The sequence below is a fragment of the Loxodonta africana genome, chromosome 14 (assembly GCF_030014295.1).
Source record: "Loxodonta africana isolate mLoxAfr1 chromosome 14, mLoxAfr1.hap2, whole genome shotgun sequence".
NCBI lineage: Eukaryota > Metazoa > Chordata > Mammalia > Proboscidea > Elephantidae > Loxodonta > Loxodonta africana.
The window spans coordinates 45183920-45211469 of record NC_087355.1 but is presented as its reverse complement, the minus strand read 5'-3'; the positions used below and the strand labels follow the sequence as shown (position 1 = coordinate 45211469).

Genomic DNA, 27550 nt, shown 5'->3' with positions numbered 1-27550 from the left:
TTAATTCTTTAACATTACTTTCCAGAGTGGAATTGCAGGGTTAAAATAAAGTCTTAGAGGAATGGCTGATTCTAGAAAATCCTACTACATTTTAAGTTTCTTTAAGAAACCAGTGTGGAATTCATCTAAACAGAAGTGATAATGGAAGTGGTAGGAATAGATGATACTGCTAAGAGAGAGGGTAAAAAGAAAAGATAGTTGCAGGGATAGAAGAGGGAGTGGGAGACAGCTATACTGTGGGCCTTAAACACACAATGACTCCTTCCTTCCACAGGTAAGTGAGGCTTAGTTATGTGTCCTGAAATCTGACCTATTTATTCTAAACATTCCTGCTACCTTCCAAATCATAAACCCTTTATAATTTCCCATCATTATCAACCTGTCTTTCTAGGCTTACTTAACTCTTCTGGATACCTTAAGCCCCTATTTCATTGTAATATTTTTAACTCTCTGTAAACACAATTTAGTCAGCTTTTAAGCATCTGTTAAAAGTCTTTCATTCTTAATGTAGAACAAAATTCTAACTCAAAAAGAAAGACCAGACTTGCTGGCCTGACCGAGACTGGAGAAACTCTGAGAATATGGTCTCCGACACCCTTTCAGCTCAGTAACGAGTCACTCTTGAGGTTTACCCTTCAGCCAAAGATTGAACAGGCCCATGGAACAAAACTAGACTAAAGGGGCACACCAGCCCTGGGACAAGAACTGGAAAGCAGGAGGGAACAGGAAAGCTAGTGATGGGGAACCCAGGGTTGAGAAGGGAGAGTGTTGACATGCCGTGGGGTTTTTAACCACTGTCATAGACCAATGTGTGTACTAACTGATGAGAAACTAGTTCTGTAAACCTTCATGTAAAGTATAATAAGGAAGAAGAAGAAGAAAAAAGTCTTTAATTCTTTGAATGAATATGCTAGGCACTAACTATGAATATAACAGGAAACTGAGACTTTGTTCTTGAATTCTTGGAAAACATACTCTAGTGAGAGAGATTAAAAAGGCAATTACAAATCAGTTTGCTAGGGGGCTTTGGGTACACAAAGGGAGAGACACCTACCCAAACTTGGGATCTGGCTCAACTTTTAAGAGAAGGTCAGCATCTAGAGGGAGTTGGGACAGAGGGATGTGGGAGGGCTCTAAGCAGGGAGAAAAGCATGAGTGAGGGGATGAAGATGAGAAAGTATGCTGTATTGGGGGTATAAATTTAGAGTGATGAAAAGAGACCAAATTCATAAAAACCAAAAAAACCCAAACCTGTTGCTGTTGGGTTGATTCCGACTCATAGCGACCCTACAGGACAAAGTAGAACTGCCCCATAGGGTTCCCAAGGAGCACCTGGTGGGTTCAAACTGCTGACGTTTTGGTTAGCAGCCATAGCTCTTAGCCACTACCCCACCAGGGTTTCTGCCAAATGGTAAAGGGTCTTATAAAGCTTATTAAGGAATATGGCCTGAGGGCAATAAGTAGCAGGCAACTGATGCATTTATATTCTAAAAAGACTATGCTCCAGTAGAAGAATGGATTGGGGTGGGGCAAGAAAGAAGCAGAAAACCAGTTAGAATCCTGTTGCTGTAATCCAGATTAGAGAGTACAGTGTCCAGAACTAGAGAAGTGACAGTTAATTGGAATGGAGGGAAATATATATATTTGAGAGATTTGGAGGTTTAATCAATAGGATTTGGTGTTTCAGTGGATGACTGGTTTAGGTGAGGGAGAATGAAAAGCCAAGGATGATACTGCTGTCTTTCTGGGGCATTGTGTGAGTGTGGCACCATCCCCAGTATAAGAGAGTTCTGTTTTGGATTTGTTGGATTTATGGTGGCCGAAGGATTTCGAAGTGGAGATACCCATTGTGGAGATACCCATTAGGCAGTTAGATATAGTAGCCTGGAGCTCAGGAGAGAGGTCCTGGATAGAGATGTAGATTTGGAGTTGTCTTCAGTAGAAGAGAATTTTTTTTTTAAAATAATTTTTATTGTGCTTTAAGTGAAAGCTTACAAATCAAGTCAGTCTCTCACACAAAAACCCATATACACCCAGCTACACACTCCCAATTACTCTCCCCCTAATGAGACAGCCCGCTCTCTCTCTCCACTCTCTCTTTTCATGTCCATTTCACCAACTTCTAACCCCCTCCACCCTCTCATCTCCCCTCCAGGCAGGAGATGCCAGCATAGTCTCAAGTGTCCACCTCACCAGCATCCCTCTCCAACCCATTGTCCAGTCCAATCCATGTTTGAAGAGTTGTCTTTGGGAATGGTTCCTATCCTGGACCAACAGAAGGTCTGGGGGCCATGACCACCGGGGTCGTTCTAGTCTCAGTCAGACCATTAAGTCTGGTCTTACGAGAATTTGGGGTCTGCATCCCACTGCTCTTCTCCTCCCTCAGGGGTTCTCTCTTGTGTTTCCTGTCAGGGCAGTCATCGGTTGTAGCCAGGGACCATCTAGTTCTTCTGGTCTCAGGATGATGTAGTCTCTGGTTCATGTGGCCCTTTCTGTCTCTTGGGCTCGTAATTGCCTTGTGTCCTTGGTGTTCTTCATTCTTCTTTGATCCAGGTGGGTTGAGACCAATTGATGCATCTTAGATGGCTGCTTGCTAGCGTTTAAGACCCCAGACGCCATTCTTCAAAGTGGGATGCAGAATGTTTTCTTAATAGATTTTAATATGCCAATTAACTTAGATGTCCCCTGAAACCATGGTCCCCAAACCCCTGCCCCTGCTACGCTGGCCTTCAAAGCGTTCAGTTTATTCAGGAAACTTCTTTGCTTTTGGTTTAGTCCAATTGTGCTGACCTCCCCTGTATTGTGTGCTGTCTTTCCCTTCACCTAAAGTAGGTCTTATCTACTATCTAATTAGTGAATGCTCCTCTCCCACCCTCCCTCCCTCCCCCCTCTCGTAACCACAAAAGAATGTTTTCTTCTAAGTTTAAACTATTTCCCAAGTTCTTAAAATAGTGGTCTTATACAGTATTTGTCCTTTTGCAACTGACTAATTTCACTCAGCATAATGCCTTCCAGGTTCCTCCATGTTATGAAATGTTTCACAGATTCCTCACTGTTCTTTATCGATGCGTAGTATTCCATTGTGTGAACATACCATAATTTATTTATCCATTCATCCATTGATGGGCACCTTGATTGCTTCCATCTTTTTGCTGTTGTAAACAGTGCTTCAATAAACATGGGTGTGTGTATCTGTTCGTGTAAAGGAGAAGAGAATTTTTATTTCTTGTAATTCTATTGGTTGTGGCCTGTCCTCCCCTGCCATTTTACCCTCTGTTGTTGTTAGGGGCCGTTGAGTTGATTCCTACTCATAGTGACCCTGCATGCAACAGAACAAAACACTGCCTGGTCCTTTGCCATCTCCACAGTCATTATGCTTGAGCCCATTGTTGCAGCCACTGTGTCAGTCCGTCTTGTTGAGGGTCTTCCTCTAGTCTTGGTGAACTTACTTGTGAGTATTCTTTTTGGGCAAGCTTCTCCCTTTGCCTGGAAAGCTCTTCCTTTCCCACTTTTCCACTGATTCTTGTTTTCCTTAAAGACTTAGTATTTCTTTGGCTCAGGTGCTATTTCTTTTGGGAAACCTCCCGTGACACTCCTTTTCTTCCCTTACAAGTGTTTGGCCACAGTGATGGGTTAAGTACGTATCCTTCCTTTGAATTTTCATAACAACCTGTGTGAGTTTATATCATAGCGATATATCTGTTTGTCTGCTACAGTAGATTAGTGTGTTTCTTCATGGCAGAGAGTATGTCTTGTTTTTATATCTTTGGGACCTAGTATACCTTACAAAATACAATTTATGCTATGCATTTCTTTTATTATGATAAGTTTTTATTTTGTGGATTTCCTTTTTTTTTAAATATATTTTTATTGTGCTTTAAGTGAAAGTTTACAAATCAAGTTAGTCTCTCACACGAAACCTTATATACACCTTGCTATATACTCCTAGTTGTTCTCCGCCTAATGAGACATCACACTCCTTCTCTCCACCCTGTATTTCTGTGTCCATTCAGCCAACTTCTGTCCCCCTCGGCCTTCATATCTCCCCTCCAGAAAGGAGCTGTACACATAGTCTTATGTGTCTACTTGATCCAAGAAGCTCAGTCCTCACCAGTATCATTTTCTGTCTTATAGTCCAGTCCAATCCCTGTCTCAAGAGTTGGCTTTGGGAATGGTTCTTGTCTTTGGCTAGCAGAAGGTCTGGGGACCATGACCTCTGGGGTTCTTCTAGCCTCAGTCAGACCATTACGCCTGGCCTTTTTATGAGAATTTGAGGTCTGCATCCCACTGCTGTCCTGCTCCTCAAGGGATTCTCTGTTGTGTTCCCTGTCAGGGCAGTCGTTGGTTGTAGCCGGGCACCATCTAGTTCTTCTGGTCTCAGGCTGACGTAGCCTCTGATTTATGTAGGCTATTCTGACTCTCGGGCTCATACTTGCCTTGTGTCTTTGGTTTTCTTCATTTCCTTTGTTCCATGTGGGTTAGGATTTTCTTTTTTTTTTAATCTCAGAGTGGTTAGCCTCAACTACTCATTACTTAAATGGCCTTCCTGGATTCCTTGATATTAGTCGTTTGTACACCGACTAATTTAGTGAGTTAAGCTAATTTTATCATAGATCCACAATCCCTTATCTATAAATTTTGAAATCCCAGGGTGGCAGAAAAATCTGTCTTCAATTCATTTGGCCACACAACCTGATCTGAACTGACATGATGCTAGTTATAGTCTTTATTATATAGTGTGAAGCCATATGGTATAGAAATATTAATGTGCTGGCTATAAGGTGCTGTCTCAGAAACCACTGGGAGTGTTAAGTAATGTGCAGTATTTGTAGCATATTACCTTTAGGAATTTGAAAAGTCGGAATTCTGAAAGGCCTCTGCCTCCAGAGGTTTCAGATAAGGGGTTGTGGTCCTAAGCAAAATAGCAAGGAGGTAAATACATGGCAGAAAGTGTTATACAGCCACTCATACAAACGGAGAGAGACTTAACTAGGTGTATTTTATAATCAGCTATTTTTAAAAGAGTAATTATGTAGCATTGCAAGTAATATAATAGCTCACTTTTAATGATACGGAGTTTAAAATTATTTGTGGCATTGTGAATGAAAAAGAAACTAAATTAAATACGAGTAAATTGTGAATAGAGAAACAACTGTTTTGCTTAGAGTTTGCCCCTTCCTCTTTTTTTTTTTTTCTTAAAGCAAAGCTCTCATATAGATGTGGTTCGTTTTCCATGTGTGGTTTACATTAATGAAGTCCGCGTCATACCTCCAGGAGTAAGAGCCCACAGCAGCCTGCCTGACAGTAGAGCGTATGGGTAAGCCAGCTCTCTCTTCTGAAGTATTTTTTGACTAAAGATTGTCCTAGAAACATTTTCTTAAATGCAAAAGCTTAAGTTAATATTTTCCAGTTAAAAACAAAACCGTACTCAATTATGGCTATGCAGCATTGAAATAAACTGTAGGTTTTTGTAGCAGCGTATATTATACTTAATGTCATCATAAACCAGAAGCTTGGAAAGAATAGTTATTTAACCTAAGTACTAAATCAGATTTTTCTTTCTTCATTTCCTTTTTTAAAAAAGTTGGTCGAAATAGGCTTACGCTTTCCAAAATATTCTAGGGGGGCATGTGTCTAGTAGATGAAGTATGTGTAACCTGACTTTTCCCTTGAAAATAAATGAGAATTAGTCTGAATATTTAAAAATGTATTTTCACTACATAGTATCAGATTCCATGACCTAATGTTGATCTTAGCCTGGTTTTAAACTAGCAAGTAATTATTTGATACTTTTTCCTCCTAGGCTCTGTGGGAGATAAAGAAAATGTAAGACAATATCCCTGATAACTTGATAACTTTAACAACCTACATAAAACAGGAATTTGATCTTTGTCATAACATGAGTAATCATTATCTTCTGATTTTAATTCCATGGGTTGGAGATGTGAGCCAAATTATGGTCATAGAAACATGAATATATATAATATATCTTATGTGAATTTTTAGCTTGTAACCTAGGTTATGTATCAACACTGTATTTCATTGTATGCATGTTATAGATAACTCAATTTCTGTTACATAAAGGAGTTAAGCCAGGTACTTAGTGGGGAGTTTTATGATATAGAAACAAAGTTAACACATTACTTCTTCAAATTTGTAAAACTAGTTGATTAGTTGTAGAAATAGATATAAAAGCATGAAAGGTGCCATTAAAATGAAGCAATGAGAGTATTTAATTAATATTTCTAATGAAGAATCATTGTAATTGACCTCATAGTTGGTCCCCCCCCCGCCCCATGTTTAAGAAAAACCCATGTTTTCTTATATATTTCTTTTGGCCAAGGAAGGTCTATTAGCTGTATTTTGCTGTGTAACAAATTACAGCAAATTTAGCAGCTTAAACAGTAAACATTTTCTCATACCATTTATGAGGGTCAGGCATCTGAGAGCAGCTTAACTGGCTGAGATTTTCTCATGATGTTATAGTCAGGATACAGGCTGGGGCAGGAAGATTTTCTTGAAAGCTCACTCACATAGCTGTTGGAGTTGGACTTCAGTTCCTTTCTAGGAGAACCTCTCCATGGGGTTGCTCAGGTCACGACATGGCTTCCTCCAGAGTGAGTCATTCAAGAATGAGAGAACAAGCTGAAGATTAAAGGCACAGGTAGTATGGTTTATAACATAATATTGGAAGTGGCATGCTGTCACTTTTACCATGTTCTGTTGGTTATACAGACCAGCCCTGGTACAGTGCAGAAGGGGACTATATAAGGGTGAGAATACCAGGAAGCAGGGATTATTGGGGGGCCATCTTGGAAGCTGGTTACCATAGCAGGCAAAATAGGTCTCTGTTATTAGCTTCCCAGGGTAGAAGTATTTGTTACATTTCCCCCTGATTATCTCTCTTCTTTTTTCTTAGTTGGGGATGAATGACTTTTCATGTTTTAATAACTCCAAATACAAAAGTATTAGAAATACCTTTATAGTGATTAATATGTTACAGAACAGTAAAGTATTAATGCACTATGAAGCCTAGAATCTCAAGGTTGAGAGTAATCTTACAGATCAAATGATGTCTGTGCAGCATACTTTACAATAGTGTTTTTTTCTCATGATAAAATTCAAAAGTGTATAGGAAAAGTTAAAGTCCCTGTAATCCCTCTGTAAACCAGTTGCCATCAAGTCAGTATTGACCCCTGGTGACCCCATGTGCGTCAGAGTAGGACTGTACTCCACAGGGTTTTCAGAAGTAGATCACCAGGCCTTTCTTCCAAGATGTCTGTGGGTAGTCTTGAACCTCGAACCATTTGATTATCAGCAAACCCGTTAACTGTTTGCGCCACTGAGCGACTAGGCCTACTTCCTAAAACTTAGCCATTGAAAACCCTTTGGATCACAGTTCTACTCTGATGCACATGGAGTTGCCATGAGTTCGAATAGACTCAGTGGTAACTGGTTTGGTTCGAGTCTCTGGGTAGTGCAAACAGTTAATGCACTTGACTGCTAACTGAAAGGTTAGAGGTTCAGATCCACCTACAGATGCTTCACAATAAAGGCCTGGCTGTCTGCTTCTAAAAAATCAGCTATAAAAACCCTACGGGAGCATAGTTCTCCTCTAACACACATGGGGTCATTGTGACCAGGAATCGACTCAGTGGCAACTGGTTAATTCCTCTGTCCCAAGAGAATCCTAAAAACATTTGATATATTGTGTTTTTTAATGTGTGTATTTGTATATTTTGTTATTTCTTACAAATGTAGCATTTTATTTGAGATTAGGTTTTAGAGTCAAACAGGTTGTAAGATAAAATTATCTTTTTATTCTTTAAATCATGTTCAGTGACCAAGACCTGAGCCTTTGGGAGCTCAAAAGTAAAGAATTTGCATGTCAGCCTTTTGTAGTAGTTGTTGTTTCTTTGAGGTATTGGAGCCAAAGTCTAGTTTGAAAGGAAGGGTAATATGGTTGAATTTGGGTAAGGTAAATGTATGATGCTACTCTGACCCCACTGTTTACTTTTTGTATATTCCTTTATCTCATTTACATCAGGAGCATTTTCACATCATTAAATGTTATTTGAAAATATAATTTCTAATGAGTGTATAGTCTAACAAATGACTGTACTGTAATTTGACTAGTCTCTTACGTGGGGACCATTAGATAGGTTTTAGTTTTTCAAATTATAAGTAATGTATGATGAACATTCTGTTGAGAAAAAAAATCTTTGATCCTTGAGTGTTTCCATAGAAACATTTCCTAGGAAAAGTATTTCTGGATCAAATTGTGTGAACATTTTCTCAGCCTCCTGATGCTTTTTGCCATATTTCTTTTCAGAATGATTGCACCTGTTTGTATTTCTACCAGCAGTGTATGAGAAAATTCTTGATAGTACTCAGGCATTATACTTTGCGCCATTTGGATTTTTACGTAAACAAACAATGCAGTGATTAAAAATCAAGATTTTAGTTGTGCCTAAGGAATTTCAGCCAAAGATGCTATTCTTCAGTATCTTTTACGTCAAGTAGAGCAAGATTTCATTCTAACAAAAATTGAGTAGTGTTTAATCTTAACTATGTAAATCTCCCCAAAAATCAAAATATGTGTAAATTAAAAAACCCACTGCCGTCTGCTATAAAAACTTTAATTTAGACTTAAAGTCAGAATTTAGGGCTCTGATGCTAAAATTGCTTACTTTATTATTATAGTCTTATTTTAGTGTGAATTTAGTTAAAATTAAATTGTAATTGTAATATACAACTTGAAGTATAGTTATCTTCTGACTCTTAGTAATGAAAGGGAACAATGATATAAAGAATTATGAAATTTAATATCATAGCAGTTAAATAACACTTGCCTTTAAAATAACATTTTAAAATTTAAATGTTCAGTTGTTTTAAAATGGTCCAAATAGCAGTGGGAAGGTGCTTGAATGATTAAAATTTTATTCTCAGTCATACTCAAGAGTGGATAGTAAGCTACTTGAGGATTGAATATGAATAAAATTATGGAGAATTTATAATTAATTGTATATTTTTGTTATATAACCTTAAGACTATCATTTAGAATTGCTCTTAAATTTGTACTTTTTTTTTTTTTAATTTAGGAACTGATTGTTGCAAAAGTTAATATTTGAACTTTGTTTCATTCACAGGGAGACTTCTCCGCATACATTTCAGTTAGATTTATTCTTCAACAATGTAAGCAAACCAAGTGCCCCAGTTTTCGATAGGTTGGGAAGGTACGTACTTGTTAGGTAATTTCACCAGAAACTCATGAGTTAGTCAGGAGAATCTTTTTATTCTTTAAACAGAAAAAAAGGGTATGTATCTGGTGCTGCCAGACCCATGAAATCAGGCTTTAATTTATCCACTGGCAATGTCAAAGGAATGTCAAGCTCCTAAGGAGATGATGAGTTTATATACAAAATAAAACCTTAAATTTGTGAATTATTAGCCATATTTTTTAAATTTTTACTGGTGCATGAATTTCTTACACAGACCACATGATTTGATAGTAACCTTCTAATTTGGAATGCTTGCTTTTTGAGTCTTTTAAAAACATATGCATATAAAAACATTGAGAGCTAATATTTTGTCTGTTTTTTTATATTGCATTACTACAAAACGTAAAATTCCATAACCACATATTTTGTAAACTGAGAATTTGTTAATAGATAACCCCTTTTTGGATTCTTTAATGCATGTTAGGTATATTAAAACAATCTACCATATTTTTACGCAGATAACGCATGCATGCCTTCTATGTTTGCTTGCCAAACAAACTTTAAAGAAAAAAAATTTTTAATTAAATTAGCATAGTGCACTTACAAAAGTACCTCATGGGGGCAGGGAGCAGTTGGCAAACATAGGAGGTGTGTGTTATTTTCGTACAAATATGGTAGTTGTTGTGATGTCTGCACATTGACTGTTAAAAGGGTTTTGTTTGAAACTCATTTATAAAACAAAAAAAAAAGTAGCTTAAAAATGAAAAAACTTATCCCTGTCAGAGATGCAAAGTTTCTTAGACTTCACTAAATCATCCTTCTTTCATTTCTTATTAAATTATATTGATAACCTTTTTTTTAATGAAGGAAAATGTAGATAATCTGAAGCAGCTAATTTTTAATAATTTAGAGTGTTTTTCTTTTGTCAGTATCTACTTCATAAAGCAGATAGTGTCAAAAAGTAGGTGATTTTTTCTTAATTTTGGTCCTAGTATACATTTTTAGGGTAGCATCTGGGTAAGGCAATAGTTAATGCATACCCAGAGGTACCTCAGAAGAATAACTTGGAGATCTACTTCCTAAATATCAGTCATTGAAAACCCTATGGAGCAGACTTCTACCCTGACACACATGGGGCCTCCGTGAGTTGGAATTGACTCTAGAGCAGCTAGTTTGGTTTGCCTTTTTTTAGAGGACCACAGTGCAATTATTCTCCACTCTGGTTGTACATTAGAATTACTTGTGGTGCTTTTTAAAAAATACCAATGCCTAGACTCACCCTAAGCCCATTGACTCAGACTCTCTGGGGTGTTTGTTTTATCCTTTTGTTAAATGACATTTTTGGGAGAGTAAATTAAATCCAAACTTTATGCCTCTTTAAAACAAAACAAAAATCTAACTTCTGAGTATATTGAAATATTTGAACCTAGAAAGACTTCATGAACTGTGTTTGAGCTTATATATTTATTTCTACTTTTTTTTGCAGCCTGGAGTATGATGAGAATACTTCCATCATCTTTAGACCCAACTCAAAGGTGATTATGGAAATCAGTTTTCAATTTGTCACTAATGTTTTTTTTTCACCTCCATTCAAAGTTTTAAATCCAAATAAACCAGTGATGTAGAATGTCACCTTATTTAGTTCTAGTTCTACAGATGATCATTTCTTGTCTGATTCCTCTAGGATCCAGAAATTATTTTAAAATGGAGCAAAGACATTGTAATGCTATTCTCTGTGGCTACAAAGAAAGCTCTTTCTTCCTGTAACGTTATACTTGAGTCAGGAAGAGGTCAGCATTTATACTTCCCTTGTTTACTTTTAATTGGGCAAGTATAGAAGATGATAGGTGGGTAAATTTTTATTAGACATCACTGTGCCTTAATTACGATTTAGAAAAATTTGATACTTTTTCCTTCATATTAAAAGTATGTCCTTTTCCTTGGCATAGCAAGTGCCATTCTAGAAGTATCTAATCATGGAAGATCTGAAATGCAAAAATAATAGTGGTAGTATGTGATCTATAGAATAGGATTGCCCAGCTTGCTGTTTGATAATCTGCTGAGGGGTAACTGTGCATAATGTTCAGACTACAAATTATCTTCCTTATCTGATTATCTTCCTGCCGGTGGAGTTTTCTGTTTAAAGTGTCTCACTCCCTCGGGATAATCTTTGAGCTTTTCTTCTGGTCCCTAGTTTCCCTTTATAGCCTTGCAGCCAGAATAGTAATTTCTTTCTTATTGTGCCTCTAGAAGGGGCCTCAGTACTATTTACTACATCATCTTTACCTTTACCAGGTTCTTCTACTGCCATTCTCATTTACTCATTTGTTAAAATGGAATGGTAGTATTTGCTCTGACTGCCTCTCATAGTTGTTGTGAAGATCTAGAGATCAATGTAGATATGTTTGGAAAGCATAAAAAGATGTTATTTTTATTTCATAAGCAAATGGGGGTTTAATGATATTGGTAAAGACTTTGATCTTTATAGGAGAAAGGTTTTTTTGCAAAAACAATTTGTTTAATGCTTTTTAAGGACACTGCAAGTAAATAAAATATGCTTGTATGTGTGATTTGGGCACATAGGAAGAATACTGTGCAATTCTGTGTGCTGTGTAATTCTTGAGACAGTATAATTTGCGGTTTTATGGACATGCATGACCTTCGTAGCTATTAGGGTTAGATATATTAATTGTTAATAACTCCCACTTAATTTCATTTCCATTTCTCTCTAGTTGGTGTGAAATCTGGTTATGCTTTTTGAAGAGGGTTGACATAAAATGTAAGGCTAGGGAGATGTAGCCTCAGAACAGAATTAGTTATAATAACTCTGGAGGGCCATGTAAAAACTTTGTCTTTGAATTTTCACCAATACAGACCCATGTGTTTTCAGCATATTTTTAATGATTTTAGTTGACCACAAACTAATTTGGTATCAGTTTACCTCTGGCATATTAAGACATTAATTTGAAAGATTTTTTTCCCTCTAAAAATCAGGTGAATACCGATGGTTTGGTGCTAAGAGGCTGGTATAACTGTCTGACACTGGCAATATATGGATCGGTTGATAGAGTGATAAGTCACGATAGAGACTCTCCACCACCACCACCTCCACCTCCACCTCCTCCCCAGCCACAGCCAAATTTGAAAAGGAATCCAAAACATGGTGAGGATTTTAAATATGCCTTTGCCAGTGAAACTTTGTCATTATTGTAGGAAAAACTAATTCAAAGAGCTCTTCTACTTTTTGAAAGTTCTTAAGACTTGCAAGCATATCTCTTAGCCTCCCATTCTTTTTTCTCTGAGTTTGTTTTTATATTGAAGTGGTTGCATTTTATTTTGTTCTTCTACTTAGAGTACTTTTTAAATGCCCTGAGGGTTTTTTATCCGTTTAAAATACATTAATGATAATGCAAGCCAGTGGTTATTTATGATTTACTATCAAATTACTATCCAAAGAATTGAAGTAGGTGGTGTTTAGTATGTATTTCTAGAGTATTGATGTTAATGGAATTTTTTTCAGGAGTTCATTTCAAATCTGCTTAGATGTATAAATCTTAGCTAGCACGGATTTTCCCCACTTTGAGAACCTTTTGTTCATTATTGGAGACAGGAAAAATAGGCACTCCAGTATACTTCAGTAGCTTTCCTTCTGTTAAGCAGGCAGCTGGGCTCAAGTTTTCTAGGGTCTCTTCTTCTCATACCAGTGTTACTCACTATCAGGAGCTGAAATAAAGGAGATTCAGGAACACATACCAAAATTATAATTGAAGTCACTGGGGAAAAACATTTTGTGTTATGGTTAGTATTTTATGCACAAAAATTAAATGATCTGTGTTTCTCTTAATCCTGATAGAACAGAATAGCGTGAACACTTTTTCTGATGTTGGGGACACTATATTTTCATTTCTTTTATCTTACCTGCTAAGCACAGTTAGGAATCCTGGTGGCACAGTGGTTAAGTGTTTGGTTGCTGACTGAAAGGCTGACATTCTAACCCTCCAGCTGCTCCGCATAAAAGAGAAGACCTGGTGATCTGCTCCTGTAAAGATTAAAACCAAAAAAAACCCAAACCCATTGCCATTGAGTCGATTCCAACTCTTAGTGATCCTAAAGGACAGAACAGAACTGCTCCACAGGGTTTCCAGAGCAGACTGTCCCAACTTTCTCATGCCTGCTGACTGGTGGGATTGAACCGCTTTAACCACTGCACTACCAGGTCTCCCTGTAAAGACTATGGCCTAGGAAACCCTGTGGGGCAGTTCTCTGTCCTATAAGGTCTTTTTGAGTTGGAATTGACTGAAAGGCACACAACAACAGCAAGCACAGTTAAACTTTCCTTTTTCTTTTGATTTTGTTTCATTTGTCTTTTTTACTAGATTGTGAGCTCCTTATGGGCAGGCAGTATGTTTTCTTATATTTGCAGCTCTAGGTGTGTCAAGTACCTGGCATATATAGTAGCTTCTCTAAAATTTTGTCCTATTAACTGGCATAAAATTGATACTTAAGCTCATACATTGTATCTACATACATATATTTAACTTTATTTTGAAATAATTAGCCCTACAGGAGGTTGCAAAGAAATGTTCAGGGGAATCTTGTCCAGTCTTCCCCAGTCTCTCCCAATGTTAACATGAAAACCAAAAATTGACATTGGTATGATCTATAGTGCTTGTTTGGATTTCACTAGTTATACATGCACTCATTTTTGGTGTAGCTCTCTGCAGTTTTATGTCATGTGTAGCTTTGTGTAACTGCTACCACAAACACGATACTTACTGTACAATCACCACAAGTCTCCCTTGTGTTACCCCCTTGTAGCCACACCCACTTATCTAACCATCCTTAACCTCTGGCAACCACTTATCTGTTCTTTATCTCTATGTAAATGGAATCATGCAGTATGTATCCTTTGAGAATGACTTTTTTTTTTAATTCAGCATAATTTTCTTGAGGTTCATCCAAATTTTCGTGTGTGTCAATAGTGTGTTCCTGCTTATTGCTGAATAGTATTCCGTAGTATGGATGTACCACAGTTTATTTAACTGTTCACCCATTGAAGGACATTTTGGTAATTTCCAGGTTTTTGCTATTATGAATAAAGCTGTCGTGAACATTAATTGTATTTTTCCTGCATGAGAGTAAGTCTTTGTTTCTCTGGAATAATGCTCAAGAGTGTATACATTATATTTTGATAAATGGAAAGTCAAAAATTCTAACTTTCCAAATGTAGCTTAATTAACAAAAATTCTTTTAGATGTCAGAAAGAAAACGTTTATTATAAAGAAATCAGAAGATGAAAAACTCTAATGATGAAAAACATTTTTGACATGCACTCATGTCATTATTCTTTAATAATTTTAAAGTTTCTTTTCCGTCTCTAATAAAACTCTAGCTGATGGAGAGAAAGAAGATCAGTTTAATGGAAGTCCCCCAAGGCCACAGCCAAGGGGACCAAGGACTCCTCCAGGACCCCCTCCACCTGATGATGATGAAGACGACCCCATTCCTGTGTCAGGTATATGTAAAACCAGGGCTAGTGTTCCCCCGATTAGTGCTAATAATGTCTTTTTGATTAGAGGAAAAAAAAAAAAAATGCTGGTAATGAAATCTTGATGAATGCCCTCTTTTTTCATCCTGCACAGTGTTTCGTTGTGCTTTTCAGTTGGCAAGTTAGCTTGTTCCAAAAAAATCAGTAAATTCATTTCAAGTTGTGTCAAAATTGCTTTGAAAAATAAAATGGTAATGTGCTATAGTGTTATGTACAAAAGAGTACCGGGTAACAATAAGCAGCATGTATTGAGAAAGGCAAAAATCCATGTAGTTCGTTAATAGCTAAAAAGAAAAGGGTTTGTTTTATTAGTTTATGATACTGGAACATAAAATAGTGTATTTTAGTAATTCACTGTATAAAGTTGCACAGTGTATGTACTCAACTTTTTTTGTTTTTAACAGCAAGTAATTCTCATCCCTTTTTAAGGGGATTTTTGAGCTAAATCATTCAAAATGTCATTAAGTGGTTACACTATCCACTTTGCTGCTGCATTTTATTAAAATCATTAAAATAATTTTTGCCTTAAATCTCAATTTTTCAGTGTCAGGTGACACAGAAGAGGATGCTGCTCATAGAGAAGACTACTTTGAGCCAATTTCTCCTGATGGGAATTCTGTTCCCCAGGAAGGTCAGTATTCTGATGAAGGAGAAGTGGAAGAGGAACAGCAAGAAGAAGGAGAAGATGATGAAGATGATGTGGATGTAGAGGAAGAGGAAGATGAGGATGAGGATGATCGTCATACAGTAGACAGTGTCCCTGAGGAGGAAGAGGAGGATGAAGAGGAAGAAGGTGAAGAGGATGAAGAAGGTGAAGGTGGGTTACATTGGCTAGGACTTTTGGTTTTAAGTATTAGAAACATTATGTAGCTTTGAGCAATTAAAGAGAATTTATACCAAAGATAAATGGGTTTCAAGGAACTAAAGGGGGTCCGAATGTAGCTAGGCCTCAAGGCATGATTAGAAACAGGAACTCTTCTTTGCTTTGTGTGTCTGTTTTATTCTCTGTCAGCTAGCTCTTGTTTTCTCTCTTCACACCACAGCTTTAATCTCAGTTTAATCAAGCAGCTTAATGCCTAACTGTATGTCACCCCTATTTCCAATTTCGTGGGAGAGAGAGCCTATTTGGTTTGCTATGATATGAGTTGCGCCTTGATACCATCAGCTTTGGCCAGGGAAGCAGGAATATGCAGCAGGTATATGGTGATTAGGGATTTGGGAACTGGTTTCAGAGTAAGGAGTGGTGTTGTAAGCTAGGTAGGAACCGTAGAGATGTCTACTACCTAGACATTTCAGCCTAGTGCTACGTTATTTTTAAAAATTCAGAAAAAGAAATCTTAGTTACACATGGACATGTGACAGTATGATACATTCCTTTAATTTGGCTTTATTTTTCCTTTGAAGAGAAAAAGTGAGAGATACTCAAGCTAATAGACCCTTACTTTGTCAAAGTAATGGTATGTCAATGTTGATGCATTTGTATAAACCGACAAATAATATGACATGGCTTTTTTCAGCAATAGTGAGGATTCGACATGAGAGTGAGGGTCATTTCAGAATCACCAGGGGCCTTTTAACAAAATGCACAGATAGATTATTGAGTGATGGTTTTCTTAGCTTAGTCCTGTTTCCAGATTACCAGATAACTCTTTCTGGATTCATTGTGTTTGACCAGCAAAGAGCAGTTAGATTTCAGGCAGGTAGTTTTTCTTAATCAGAGAATTTTTTTTTTTCAAAAATATTTTTTGTGTTTTAGGTGAAAGTTTAGACAAGAAATTAGGTTCCCATTTAAAAAATTTTTATACAGCTTGTACTTTGATATTGGTTAAAATTTTCACCGTGTGTCAACATTCACATTATTTCTGTTCTGTTTGTTCTATTTCCATTGATCTATCTTCCCTTCTCTTCTTTGCTTTTGGGTAAATGTTGACTGTTGGGTTTCATATAGTTGATTGTTTAACGGAGCACATTACTCATGGGTGATACTGTTTATTTTATAAGCCAATCTATCATTTGACTGAAAGATGACATCCAGGAGTAACTTCAGTGCCAGGTTCAAAGGGTATCTTAGGGCAATGATCTGGGGGTTCTTCTAGTCTCTATCAGGTCTGGCCTTCTTTAGGCATTTAAGTTCTGTTCTGCATTTTGCTCCTATTCTATCCAGGTCTTTCTATTGTGTTCCTGGTCAAAATGGTCGGTAGAGGTAGCCGGGTACCATCTAGCTCTTCTTGTCTCAGGTTAGGAGAAGCCATGGTTCCTGTGGGCTGTTAGTCCTGCAGACTAGTTTCTTCCTTGAGTCTTTGGTTTCCTTCATTATCTTTTGCTCCAGACAAGTAGAGACCAATAGTTTTATCTTAAATGGCCGCTTGCAAGCTTTTAATACCCCAGATACTACTCAACCACACTAAAGTGTGAAACATTATCTTTATGACCTGTGTTAGGCCAGTTGATTAAATTGTCTCATGAGACTATGGTCCTAAGCATTTTTACCCAGTAAACCAATCCCACAAGTTGTTTGGATGTGTCTGGGAAGTCTCCATTACTGTGCCCCTGTGTGCCTTATTACGTATATGAGTTTATATACAGCTCATACAAATGTATACCCATATGTTTACATATACGCCCATACATGCTGTGCACGTTCTTGCATATGCCTTCCTATACACATATATGCATACGTATCTTCCTGTGGAACCACACACATGTTTTTTTGGTTGTTATTACTGTTCTTGAAAAATTTTATACATTATAGCGTTTCCCAAAATTGTCCCTTTTTCTTGTGGATGTCTTAGTGTCCTCATTTACCTTGGCCAAGTTTTGCAAACTTCACTTATATTTGGTATTGCTTTTCCCATCACCAAAAATAACAAGTGTCTGCTATCTACAAAGTGATTCCCCTTCCCTCCCACTCCCACCCCTGGTAACCAGTAAAGAACGTTGCTTTCTGTGTGTATCTATTCTTGACTTCTTATAATAGTGGGACCATATAACATTTGTGGTTATTAGTGATTAACTTATTTCACTTAGCATAATGTCCTTCAGATTCATCCATGTTATAAAATGTTTTGCAGACTCATCATTATTCTTTATAGCTGTGTAGTATTCCATTTATGTATATACCAAACCAGAAAAAACAAGCCCACTGTCATCAAGTTGATTTCAACTCATAGCCACCTGTAGAACAGAGTAGAACTACCTCATAGGGTTTCCAAGGCTATAAATCTTTATGGAAGCAGACTGCCACATCTTTCTCCCTTAAACAGAGAACATTTTTGTAAAGAATGTGACAGAATGAGGCTAAGTAGTTTGATTTTTAATAGAAGACATCCATCTTATCTCAGAGTCAATCCCCTCTAGGCCCCTGTCTTTTCAAATATGAGTGTAGTATTGCTAAGGCTAAATTGTTTTGAGCAAAGGAATGTCAAATACTGGAGGAATGTTCTGGAAATGTTTTCTTTTCCTTCTTAGGCCATTATGGCCCATCACTGTAGTTGTGCTGGAAAGTAAAACCAACAAGTTTTCTGTCTGTACTTCTATTTTATTTAACATAGAGGAAAACACTACACAAATGTCACCATAAGAAAGCTGTTTTGGCAAAATCGAGCATCTTAAATGAACAGATTTTCCCTAGAAATATATACTGGCAGAGGAAACTGTCACAGATAAATGCAGAGAAGTAAAATTTCAGGAATATGAAATTAATGTTATAAAAAGAACTTAGAATGTTTTTGCTGGAAATTTTTGGTTTAGCTTTGAAAATATGGTTTTATGATCTTTGTCCTCCAATTTTTTTTCCATCTTAAAAGTAATCTCTCAGGAAGGCAAGACTCATTTCTGAGAGAGGTGTTTTTGTTACTTCAGGTATTTGTAATTTTATTTGTATAAGGAAATAATATCTGTACCAGATAGCTAGTTGTAAAGCTGAACAGATGTAGTTGAAGAATTTGGTTAGGAAATTTGTCCATATCTATTAGAAATTGGAAACCCTGGTGGCGTAGTGGTTAAGAGCTATGGCTGCTAACCAAAAGGTCAGTAGTTCGAATCCACCAGGCACCCCTCAAAAACCCTATGGGGCAGTTACGGTCTGTTCTGTGGGGCTACTGTGAGTTAGAATTGACTTGATGGCAACAGGTTTTTTACAGTTTTCATTAGAAATTATAAAAAGTTGGTGATTGTTGATAAGATATTGGGACAGAAGTTAATTTTTTTAAGGAAATCATAAATTCTTTTAATGTTTGCTACACTATTAAATAAGCGATTTTTTTTTGATCAGTCAAAATTTGTGCCTTCAACAATTATGTAATATTTAAATATTATTCAAACAATTTTTCAGGGGATGATGGTTATGAACAAATTTCCAGTGATGAAGATGGAATTGCTGACTTGGAACGTGAAACATTTAAGTATCCGAACTTTGATGTTGAATACACTGCTGAAGATTTAGCTTCAGTTCCTCCTATGACATATGATCCATATGACAGAGAACTTGTACCACTTTTATACTTCAGCTGTCCATACAAGACTACTTTTGAAATTGAAGTCAGTAGAATGAAGGATCAAGGTCCAGATAAAGAAAATTCAGGGGCAATAGAGGCCTCAGTGAAGTTAACTGAATTGTTAGATTTGTATCGAGAAGATAGAGGTGCAAAATGGGTAACAGCTTTAGAAGAAATTCCAAGTTTAATAATAAAGGGATTAAGTTATTTGCAATTGAAAAACACAAAACAAGACTCTCTTGGCCAGCTGATAGACTGGACTATGCAAGCATTAAATTTACAAGTTGCCCTTCGCCAACCCATTGCCTTAAATGTCCGACAGCTCAAAGCTGGGACCAAATTAGTCTCCTCACTGGCAGAATGTGGGGCTCAAGGAGTCGTGGGACTGCTACAAGCAGGAGTGATCAGTGGACTATTTGAGCTCCTGTTTGCTGATCATGTCTCATCTTCCCTTAAGTTAAATGCTTTTAAAGCTTTGGACAGTGTCATTAGTATGACAGAAGGAATGGAAGCTTTTTTAAGAGGTAGGCAGAATGAAAAAAGTGGCTATCAAAAACTTTTGGAGCTCATACTTCTAGATCAGACTGTGAGAGTTGTCACTGCTGGTTCAGCTATCCTTCAGAAATGCCATTTCTATGAAATCTTGTCAGAAATTAAAAGACTTGGTGACCATTTAGCAGAGAAGACGTCATCTGTTCCTAATCACGGTGAACCTGATCATGACACAGATACCGGACTTGAGAGAACAAACCCAGAATATGAAAATGAGGTGGAGGCCTCCATGGATATAGATCTTTTGGAATCCTCAAATATAAGTGAAGGGGAAATTGAAAAGCTGATTAACCTCCTAGAAGAAGTTTTTCATTTAATGGAAACTGCACCTCATACGATGGTCCAACCTCCTGTTAAGTCTTTCCCAACAATGGCACGTATTACTGGACCTCCAGAGAGGGATGACCCATACCCTGTTCTCTTCAGGTAAGACTTGTTTGTTTTGGGGAAATATATTTCACAGACCATTGGAGGCAGTGCATGTCTGTGTAAAGATATTAGCCATTTTTCAAAGTAGATACTTAGTAGTGAAACTGACAAGTATGTTATTGCTGTGGGTGAGATGTATTGTGTTCGTACTTAAAGCAGTAATAAAACTTAAACCAAACCCATTGCCGTGGAGTCGGTTCCAACTCATGGCGACCCTATAGGACAGAGTTGAACTGCCCCATAGAGTTTCCAAGGAGCACCTGGTGGATTTGAACTGCCGACCTTTTGGTTAGCAGCCATAGCACTTAACCACTACGGCACCAACTTTCCAAAGTCGTAATAGGAACCTAAATTAAAGATTCTGATAATCAACAATGTTTGGATAAGCATGCTTATGAGCCAGGATAAATGAGAAACTGCTGAGTTACCTCTGGGACTGTGGTACAGGGGAATGACATAGGAAAGGGGAGCAATTTTCTGGATGAACTCCTTTGTACCTTATTACTCTAATACATAATAATTTAAACTTAAATTTTACAGTTCTGGTTAAAGATATCTTTGAGGTTCAGTTATCACTTATTTCTGTCATCTACATCTCTAATTTTCTATTGATAAAATTTTGCCATTATTGGGGTCAGCACCCAGAGTAGGGTCTTTGTTTTATTTTTTTGAGACTTTCTTTTCTGGCATTTGCCAGTAAGTAAGAGGGAGAGTGACTTTTGGAAGAGAAATAATTGTATTTTGGAAAGATTGAGTTTGAAGTGATGGGAAGGCAGTAGTGTCCTGTGTCAGAGGTCCCTGAGACTATCTCAGGTTTGATAATTCACAGGACTGAATGTATAGTTTTACTCACAGTTATGATTTATTACAGTGAAATAAATGCAAGTAAAAATAAATGCAGGATGCAAAGCACAGTCAGCACAGAAAATAGGTGCATGGGGCGATGTCAGGGGGAAACCAAGAGCAAGCTTCCAGTGTGCTCTCCCAGTGGAGTCGTACAGGCTGTGCCTAATTTCCCCAGCAACTAGTTAGGACAGCGTGAGTGAAATGTTGCCAACGAGGAAAGCTTACTAGAGACTTAGCACCCAGAATTTTTACTGTGGGCTAGCCACATACGTACTCTCTGCCTGGCATGTACCAGTGTTTTAGACTCCCAGAAGGAAAGCAGGTATTCAGCATGAACAGTCAAGGCACAATTGAGCTGCTCTTATCATTTAGGGGGCTAGAAGCCCTCCAAGTGCCAGCCTTGTAAGCAGGCTCTTCTTAAACAGGCCGAGCCCTGCTATGTTAATTTTTTCTGCCTAGTCTATAAGGTGGTTAAAAAATGCTCTTATATGTGGGCAGATTGTCTTATAGGCAAGGTGTAAGCACAGTGCTTACCTTGCTTACTGGATCATCTGTAGTGAACAATTCCACGTTTTTTACCACATCAAAGATTCTGCTTCTAGGTATGACTGGCATCTGTCTCTGTCCCAACCCCATAGCACCTTCCTACAGAATCAAAGCCTCTGTTTAAATTTACAATCCCTAACAGGTACAGATGACCCAGTAAGCAAGGTAAGTACAGCCTTACTTGTGCTTACTTACTAATCTGTAATGAACAGTTGCAGATGTGATGAAACCCATGTGAAATTGTTCACTGCAGATGATCTGGTAAGCAGGGTAAGAATTGTGCTTACCTTGTTTATCAGATAATCCATTCTTGCTCTTAAAGGGTTTAGTAATTCTGGAGTTTTGTCTTCTTTAGGGTTCTGTTTGCCTTTGTAGTAAATAGATGCCTCGCTGGAGGTATCTATTATCATGAAGTAGACGTCTGATTTTAAGCAGTAATTTGAGTGAAGAGGCTGTTGATGAAAATAAATTCTGGCCTTTAATCTGCCTGTTAGTAATATTTTACCAGGGGTTAAAGGAAGCTATTGTGTAACCACTGGCAGTGACTGTCCTTTAAAAATATGGAGGGAAGAGATTAGCATTTTGAGTAATTTTATAATTTTTAGCTTTCAAAAAAATTATATTCTTCCTAACTCAAAATTAATAAATAAATTTACACTAGGCTAGGCTTCTCTTATAGTTTGACATTTTTGACTGATTTTTTCCTCCATTTTTGAATTTTGAAAAAAAGTATTGTGTTTTAATTCTTTCTTCTCCAAATCATTTTTTCACTTTGAACAAGTTAATTTTAGAAAAGAGTTTTAACCTGACAGGGCCTACAGTTAAGGAAACCCTTATAAATAAGGAAACACATGCCCAAAGAGGTTATCAGTTGTATTTGTATCTATTTTGGTATATTGAATAAATTCAAACTTTTCCCCCTAAAACTATGTATAGTGAACAGTGGTTCTTGGATTTGATAAAAGAGTGTTGTGTATGGCAGTATTAACTTTAACTATTTAAGTACTAAAAATAGGTAATTTGAAATTTTTTTCATAGATATACCAATTCGTATATTTATGTATATTTCAATGTGCTATGTATTTCTATAGTCTATATATTATGATTTCACTGAATAAACTAATTGCAGGTATACCGATATGCCATGAGTAGAGTAAGACCATGGTGAAAAAGGAGCATTTGATACGTGGCCTAGGAAGAAGGCCCAGAATTTAAAGTCATGGTTGACTCTGGAAAGAAAAAACTTATCAACAGTTATCTATTGAATATTTGTTGAATCATAGCTAGGAGAAAGCCTCACAGAACTTCCACTTGTCTCTGGCCCAGTGGAGAGAAGACTTGCTACTCATATTATGTTTTCACTTAAAGCACTATATACTGAGGATAAAGACTGGCCATTAAAGATTTTACCTCTCTTCCTTCCAGGGAATACTGACTACATTAAGAATGCTTTGAACTGACTTTATATATATTAATTAACTTTTCTACAGGTATCTTCACAGTCATCACTTCCTGGAGTTGGTTACCTTGCTTCTGTCAATTCCTGTAACAAGTGCTCATCCTGGTGTGCTGCAAGCCACAAAAGATGTTTTAAAGTTTCTCGCACAATCACAGAAAGGTCTTCTTTTTTTTATGTCAGAATATGAAGCAACAAATTTGTTGATCAGAGCTCTATGTCACCTTTATGATCAAGATGAAGACGAAGGTCTCCAGTCTGATGGTATTATCGATGATGCATTTGCCTTGTGGCTACAGGATTCAACACAAACGTTGCAGTGTATTACAGAACTGTTCACCCATCTTCAGCGTTGTACAGCCAGTGAAGAAACTGACCATTCCGATCTCTTGGGAACCCTTCACAATCTTTACTTGATTACTTTTAATCCTGTGGGAAGATCAGCTGTTGGCCATGTTTTCAGTCTTGAGAAAAATCTCCAAAGTCTTATTACTCTAATGGAGTACTATTCCAAAGAAGCCTTAGGGTAATTTCCTACTCCTTAAATTTTCTATTATGTTAGAAAACTAGACCATTAATGGCCTAGATTTTTAAAAAGTGTTTCATTGAAAGTAAAAACTATACTTAAAGGTTTTTAATACTCATTTTTTAACATAATACTTGTTAATTAAGGATTGGAATGACAGAAATAATCTCTGAAATATAGATTTTAGCTATAAAGCAATGAGATGAGTGGCTCTTTTAGCAGTTTCTTCCAGTTCCCCATGGTGTTGACAGATTGCAAGTGTAATACCCCTTCTGATTTGCGTAGAGGAAAACCCTGTCCTAGTCACAAGAACATATACTGTAAGAGCACTGAGGAATATTTGTTAGTCTTCTGCCCTTGCCTTCTAAAGTATTCATGGTGCTCTGGCTTTAGATTTCTGTGACAGAATAGGAGTAGTTGGGAATGATAATGGTTTTGAAATGCCTGCTCAGTAGGACAGAGGGTTTAGTGTATGGGAAGAGAGCCATGCCCTCTTCCTGGCTCATGGCACACAAAGTAGTGGTATCCAGGTAGCTGGCCTCACAATAGGGACTTGGTATGACTCTTTGAGTGACAGGTCTCCTTTGGGAGCATATGAAACGCAACTACCAGTGCCTTCTATGCCTTGCTGTATCTTAACTGCTCTGTAAGCATGTGATGAAGACTGAGTGATGATGGCAGTAGATTGATTCATCACATTTATTCATACCCAGAGTGGAAAAATATTTTAAAGGAGACTAATGAAGCATATTTTCTAATCTTTCATTGCTAATGAAGTATATAATTGTTAATATTTCGTTGTTTATCTCATCTTATTTTTTCAATAGTATTTCATTTTCTGTTGTAATGCACATACTTTTTTTTGTATACACTTTTAAGCAGTGTTTTCATGTAAATTGGATGCAAGCTCTAAAATCTGATTTCTGGTCTTAAGTAAGTTAGTCGTGTTTCATTGTAAATTTCCTTTATCTCTTTAAAACTAAGTTATTTTCGTACCAAAAACTTAAAAACCTTATTTTGTTTCAGTGACTCCAAGTCTAAGAAGTCAGTGGCTTATAATTATGCATGCATACTTATTTTGGTGGTGGTTCAGTCTTCCAGTGATGTCCAAATGCTAGAACAACATGCAGCATCTCTCTTGAAGCTTTGTAAAGCAGATGAAAATAATGCTAAATTGCAAGGTATGGTACCTCGTATTATTTAAGCATGAGTAATATGTGAAGGAAAAAGCCTTTGAATATCTAATTAGTGCACTGCCATTGGAAACCCTGGTGGCATAGTGGTTAAGTGCTACGGCTGCAAACCAAAGGGTTGGCAGTTCGAATCCGCCAGGTGCTCCTTGGAAACTCTATGGGGCAGTTCTACTCTGTCCTATAGGGTCGCTATGAGTCGGAATCGACTCGAGGGCACTGGGTTTTATGGGCACTGCCATTGTTTTTCTAAATTTTACTTATTTTGTTATTGGTTTTGTTGAGAGTATATATAGCAAAACATACACCAGGTCTGCAGTTTCTACACATTCAGTTAAGTGACATTAATTACATTCTTCGAGTCATGCAATCATTTTCACCCTCCTTTTCTGAGTCGTTCCTCCCTCATTAACGTAAACTCACTGCCCCCTAAGGTTCCTATTTAATCTTCTGAGTTTGATCCCATATAGATAGTTCTTAAAAGACCGTATGCTTAAGGCAGACTTTTCTTTTCACTAGTTAAGCTAAACTATTGTTCAGTTTTAAGATGACTTCAGGAGACATTTTTGGTTTAAGGTTTAAAGATTATCTCAAGGCAATAGTTTCAGGGGTTCATCCACCCTCCATGACTCCAGAAGAGTCTGTGAGAATTTGAAAATTTGTTCTGCATTTCCCCCCTTTTGATCTGGATTCTTTTATAGAATCTTTGATCAAAATATTCAGTAATGGTAGCTAGGCACCATCAAATTCTTCTGGTCTCATGGCAAAGGAGGCAGTTGTTCATGGATGCAATTAGCCACACATTCTATGTCTTCCTCCTCTTCCTGACTCTCCTTCCTCTATTGCTCCAGGTAAATAGAGATCAACCGTTGTTCCTTGCATGACCACTTGGAAGCTTTTAAGATCCAGGCACAATGCAACGAACTAGGAAGTAGAACAAGCACTAAACATGTTATTAAACCAGTTAACTGAGATGTCCCCTGAAACCATGATCCTAAACCCCCAAACCAAGGAACCAAATTCCATGAGGTGTTTGGTTTTGCATAAGCAGCCTCAGCAGCTACTTCCTTTTTTTTTTTGTTGTTATTGTTGTGAATATATCTGTCACACAACTTTCGCCATTTTAACTTTTTACAGGTGTAGAACTTATTGAGAACGTGGCTGTACAACCCTACCCTTATTCAGTGTGATTTTCTCCATCACCATTTTACCTCCCTTTTCCCCTCCCTCCTGCCCCTGGTAACCACTAATAAACTTTGGTCTTTATACATTTGCCTTTTCTTGTCTTTTTATATAAGTGAGATCATTCAATATTTGTCCTTTTGTGTTTGGCTTATTTCACTCAACATAATGTCTTCAACCTCCATCCATACTGTAGCATGTGTCAAGACTTCATTTCTCCTGCTGGCTGAATAGTATTCCATTGTATGTATGTACCACATTTTGTTTATCCATTCATCTGTTGATGGGCATTTAGGTTGTTTCCACTTTCTGGCTGTTGTGAATAGTGCTACAGTGAACATTGGTGTAAAAGTCTCTGGTTGACTCTCGGCTTTTCAGGCTTTTGGGTATATACCTAGGAGTGGAATTGCTGGGTCATATGGTAGTTTTAAGAGCCATGGTGGCAAAGTAGTTTAGCATTCGGCTGCTATCCAAAAGACTGGCAGTTCGAATCCACCAGCCGCTCCTTGGAAACCCTATGGAACAGTTCTACTCTGTTGTGTAGGGTCACTAAGAGTTGGAATCAGCTCGACGGCAATGGGCTTTTTGGTTTTATGGTACTTCCATTTTTAGTTTTTAGAAGAGCTGTCCCACTTTGGCTATAACATTTTGCATTCCCATCAGCAATGAATGAGGGTTCCAATTTCCCCAGCATCCTCACCCACATTTGTTATTTTCTGTTTTGTTTTTTATCTTAACCATCCTAGTGGGAGCGAAATGGTATCTCACTGTGGTTTTGATTTGAATCTCTCTGGTGGGTAATGAAGCTGAGCATCATTTCATGTGTTTGATGACCATTCAAATGTCCTCTTTAGTGAAATGTCTATTCAAGTCCTTTGCCCATTTTGTGATTGGGTTATTTGTCTTTTTATTGTCAAAGTTTTATATATATTTTGGTTATTAGATTCTTGTTGGATGTGTGGTTTTCAAAGATATTCTCCTAGTTGGTAGTTTGTCTTTTCACTTTTTTAGTAAAGTCTTTTTATTTTTTGTTATACTTTAGGTGAAAGTTTACAGCTCAATTTGTCATTCAAAAATGTATACATTGTTTTGTGATATTAGTTACCATGCCCAGAATGTGAGAACACACTCCCTCTTTTTACCCTGGGTCCCCTGTGTCCATTCAACCAGTTCCTGCCCTTTCCTGCTCTTTCATTCTCCTTTTGGACAGGAGCTGCCCATTTGGTCTCATATATCTTATTAAACTAAGAAGCACATTCCTCACGTGTGTAATTTTCTGTTTTATAAAACCAAAAAGACTAAATCGGTTGCCATCAAGTCAGTTCTGACTCATAGCAACCCTATAGGACAGAGTAGAACTGTGTCATTGAGTTTCCAAGGAGCTCCTGCATGATTGGAACTGCCGATCTTTTGGTTAGCAGCTTAACCACTGCGTCACCAGGATTTCCTTTTGTTTTATAGCCCTGTCTAATCTTTGTCTGAAGAGTAGCCTTCGGGAATGGCTTCAGTTCTGGGTTAACAGTGCTCCTGGGGGCCATAGTTTTGGGGGTTCCTCCAG

General features: G+C 37.4%; 1 protein-coding gene across 4 annotated transcripts in view; it reads left to right on the top strand.

Moving 5' to 3' along the window:
- The window catches only part of VIRMA (vir like m6A methyltransferase associated), a 65562-nt gene that overhangs the window by 5989 nt on the left and 32023 nt on the right, over positions 1 to 27550 (top strand). For 2 of the 4 annotated variants that reach the window (XM_010588406.3, XM_003408393.4), the window contains exons 2-10: positions 5202 to 5317; positions 9150 to 9236; positions 10708 to 10756; positions 12216 to 12384; positions 14614 to 14736; positions 15314 to 15586; positions 19103 to 20243; positions 23129 to 23620; positions 24647 to 24801. In XM_010588406.3, coding sequence (XP_010586708.1) covers positions 5202 to 5317; positions 9150 to 9236; positions 10708 to 10756; positions 12216 to 12384; positions 14614 to 14736; positions 15314 to 15586; positions 19103 to 20243; positions 23129 to 23620; positions 24647 to 24801 — 2605 coding nt within the window. Of the gene's footprint in view, positions 1 to 5201; positions 5318 to 5803; positions 5827 to 9149; positions 9237 to 10707; positions 10757 to 12215; positions 12385 to 14613; positions 14737 to 15313; positions 15587 to 19102; positions 20244 to 23128; positions 23621 to 24646; positions 24802 to 27550 lie in introns of those variants that run through there. The other 2 variants (XM_023545871.2, XM_064267904.1) reach the window with 2 other exon arrangements.